This window comes from Pygoscelis adeliae, unplaced genomic scaffold (assembly GCF_000699105.1).
Source record: "Pygoscelis adeliae isolate BGI_AS28 unplaced genomic scaffold, ASM69910v1 Scaffold74, whole genome shotgun sequence".
NCBI lineage: Eukaryota > Metazoa > Chordata > Aves > Sphenisciformes > Spheniscidae > Pygoscelis > Pygoscelis adeliae.
In genome coordinates, this window is record NW_008824665.1 from 3,075,868 (window position 1) to 3,078,871 (window position 3,004).

At 40.9% G+C, this 3,004-nt stretch overlaps 2 protein-coding genes across 2 annotated transcripts in view; both read left to right on the plus strand.

The window, feature by feature from the left end:
* ELF1 (E74-like factor 1 (ets domain transcription factor)) overlaps positions 1–1,353 on the plus strand; it is a 40,775-nt gene extending 39,422 nt beyond the window's left edge. The window contains exon 10 of the mRNA XM_009322858.1: positions 3–1,353. Within this exon, the coding sequence (XP_009321133.1) occupies positions 3–305 (303 nt within the window). The 3' untranslated portion in view covers positions 306–1,353. The remainder of the gene's footprint in view (positions 1–2) is intronic.
* A 767-nt stretch (positions 1,354–2,120) lies between these two features.
* SUGT1 (SGT1, suppressor of G2 allele of SKP1 (S. cerevisiae)) overlaps positions 2,121–3,004 on the plus strand; it is a 27,261-nt gene continuing 26,377 nt past the window's right edge. The window contains exon 1 of the mRNA XM_009322859.1: positions 2,121–2,253. Within this exon, the coding sequence (XP_009321134.1) occupies positions 2,121–2,253 (133 nt within the window). The remainder of the gene's footprint in view (positions 2,254–3,004) is intronic.

The window sequence follows — 3,004 nt, forward strand, 5'->3', positions numbered from 1 at the left end:
GAACAGTCAACATGGCGTCGTCTCCATCCTTCAGTGCCACTACCCCCGTGGTAACGTTTTCACCTAGCAGCTCACAGGTGGTAGCTCATCCATCGGGCACGGTGATCACTTCGGTTATTAAAGCACCAGAAACGAAACAGCTTGGCGTAAAAGAAGAAGACAGTGACAAATTAGATGATACTGAGCAGTCGGAGCAGAGATTCCAGCAGCAACCGTTTGTGATGGTAGTGTCCAGTTCGAATGGTTTCCCATCTAACGTGCAAGTGAAGCAAGAAAATGAGCCATTGGAACCCAATTCATATTAATAAATAAATTAAAAAAAGACCCTGTGGATGATTGTTTTCATAAATGTGATGGGACCCTTTCAGTTATGTATATATGATTTGATTCTGAAGCAAGATGTTGCAAAGCTACTTAATTTCTGCAGTTGTTAGAATTCATGCTTTAGAATGGATTTTGATTTTCTGTTAATTGCTAAATGTTATCATATAAATAAAATTCTATATTACTCATGTTTCAAAATACAGGCATGAAGGAACATGCTTTTTATGCTATGAAGACTTTCTCCTGAGGTTGTTGGCCTCAAACTTCTTTCTTACTGTACGTTTTCAGTCTGTTGCCGATTTACATTGCAGTACCGTTATTGTAACCTTTTCTGTTTAATCTGTACGTGTATCACTTAACTTTGGAAGCAACAGTTACTTTTAGTGTGGGACATTTTCATTCCATGTGTATGACTTTTTATGATCAAGTATCTGAATTACACCAGTTTTAGACTTGGATAACCAGGTATCCTCTTGCGTTTTTTGCAGCACAAGCTCTTGTGTGTGCAAAATGGAATATACACTCCTGTTGAGAGTACACGAAACATTTATTCCAGTAATGGACAATGCCATGTCTGTATTTTATATGAAAACATCAGATATATTTAATTACAGAAGCTAACGGCATCACTACAGGTGCAAACGTTTCATGCCATTTTGCAACTATGAAGCTTAACAATCTTGCTTTCTACTTCAGATTATTTTGTAAGGGGGGAGGGAAATGAAATATATACAATTTATGCAGGTATTTGGAGATTAATACTGCTAAGAGTTCTTTTTTTTTTGATTGTAAATAATGTACATTCAATGTCACAAGGAAGTTTTTTCAGCTAATTTGTTTCCATACAAATTTTTGATAGATGCAAATAAGATCATTATGTTTAGAGGTCTAATGTTATATGTATTCATATTACAGAGTGAATTTGTATTTAAAGACAAATTTTTAAATGATGGAGCCCTCTGAACCTTGGGTCCTTGTCTTTTGTATTTTTAATTGGTTTATTATGAAAATAAATCAAGTGGAAAAACATTTTTCTGTATTTACTCTGAAATGTTTTTATATTATTATAATGTTTTGACGACCATCATAAATAACCAAAATACACTGAGAAATAGGACAACGCGATTAATCGGTGTGGGTCTGTGGTGGGCCATGAGCGATTCACGAATCACTTCTGAACCGACTCGAGCGCACCCAACGTGCTGCGGGTATCCTTTGAAATAGCAGTACTGTACGTTTTTGTAGCTCAGATGAAGGTTGAGCTAAGCCCAAGAACGGGACTTAAACTTCTCCTTTTCCATCACTTCACAATATCTTACGGACAAACAAGCCAGCACTTTCAGCGTAATTCTGGGGTGCCATTGATCGCAAAGATCTTTGTCGCTTGTATAACACAACTGTTGGCCCAAACCGCTAGGCCTTCAAAGCCTCACATATTGCAGTGTTTCAACAGAAGGTGGATTAAAAATAAATACGATGCCTGGTAAGATTAGTGCAATGTAAAATTAAAGGAAGTATGACTTTCTGGGATTGAATTCATGCAGGAGTTTTATTGATTGGTTCATAAGGTTAAATTTAACTCCAAAGATAAGCATACGAGTCCCCCTCCCATAATGGGAGCAGAACTGTGGCAGAGATAGTTTGGTCTAGTTGACTAGAAGTAACTCTACAAACCGTATCAAACGAGCAGTTCTTTGCCCCAGCTTCCCCGTTTCTTGGCAGTTGAAACTGCCCTGTTTAATTCAGCGTTTCTTCCCTCTGTCTCCCGTGCAGTAAGGCTTCCACCTGCAAATCCAATGCGCCTCACTCCATTTTCAGGAAGGCTGGCCGTTCCCAAACCGGAGCAATTGCTGCCCGCTGACCGGTGGATGTTTATCTGGCAGCGTTCCCCGCAGCTGGGGAGCGCTGGCAATATTGCTAGGAACGTGGGTAAGCGTTGCAGAAGCGCATCCAATACAGTTCTCATCCCGAGGGCTATTTCAGATTGACGAAAGCACTGGAGAGGGAGGCTAGTTCTTTTAATCAGGCTATAAAATATGGACTTTTTCCTGTAATACAAGTATTTCATAATACTAGGAAACCTGAAGTGATAATGCTTGACTGACGTTAGTGTTTTTAAGCGTGGGGAAGTTGTTTAGCTGATTTACTGGAAACATGAAAAAAAAAAAATCACACCATAAGGTTTGAACTTCACCAGCAAAACTTCTTGCCATAGATGCAACTATTATAAAGGGAAAATGATGTGTCAGCTTAGTTTATGTCAGTTGGAGAAATGGAGAAAACCTCCAGCAGACAATAACGGGTCTCCAACAGCAGACCTGTTGTGTAACCAACAGTAAATGAAAATCACTCCCTTCCCACGTCCTTCAGGCTCCAGTCTACCAGCCGGGTGTATCCGTACTCCTGGCTCTCCTTAGTATGACAAAGGGAGGGAGAAGCTGGAGTAAATCATAAAACGAGGGCTCACATCTGGAGTTGGAGCAACTCCTCCCCTCTCACAGCTGCCTTTGTGCCTCTGGCAGCGGCCAAGCAAAACACACGATCTCAAACCCCAGCCGCTGCCGCCTCAGAAAAAATTCAGGCCGCAGTTCTTCTCTCCACGCGTGCGAGGCTGCGGAGGAGAAAAAGGCACTTTTTTCCTGAGGCGTTTCACGGAAGGGAGCCCAGGACAGGGGGAGGA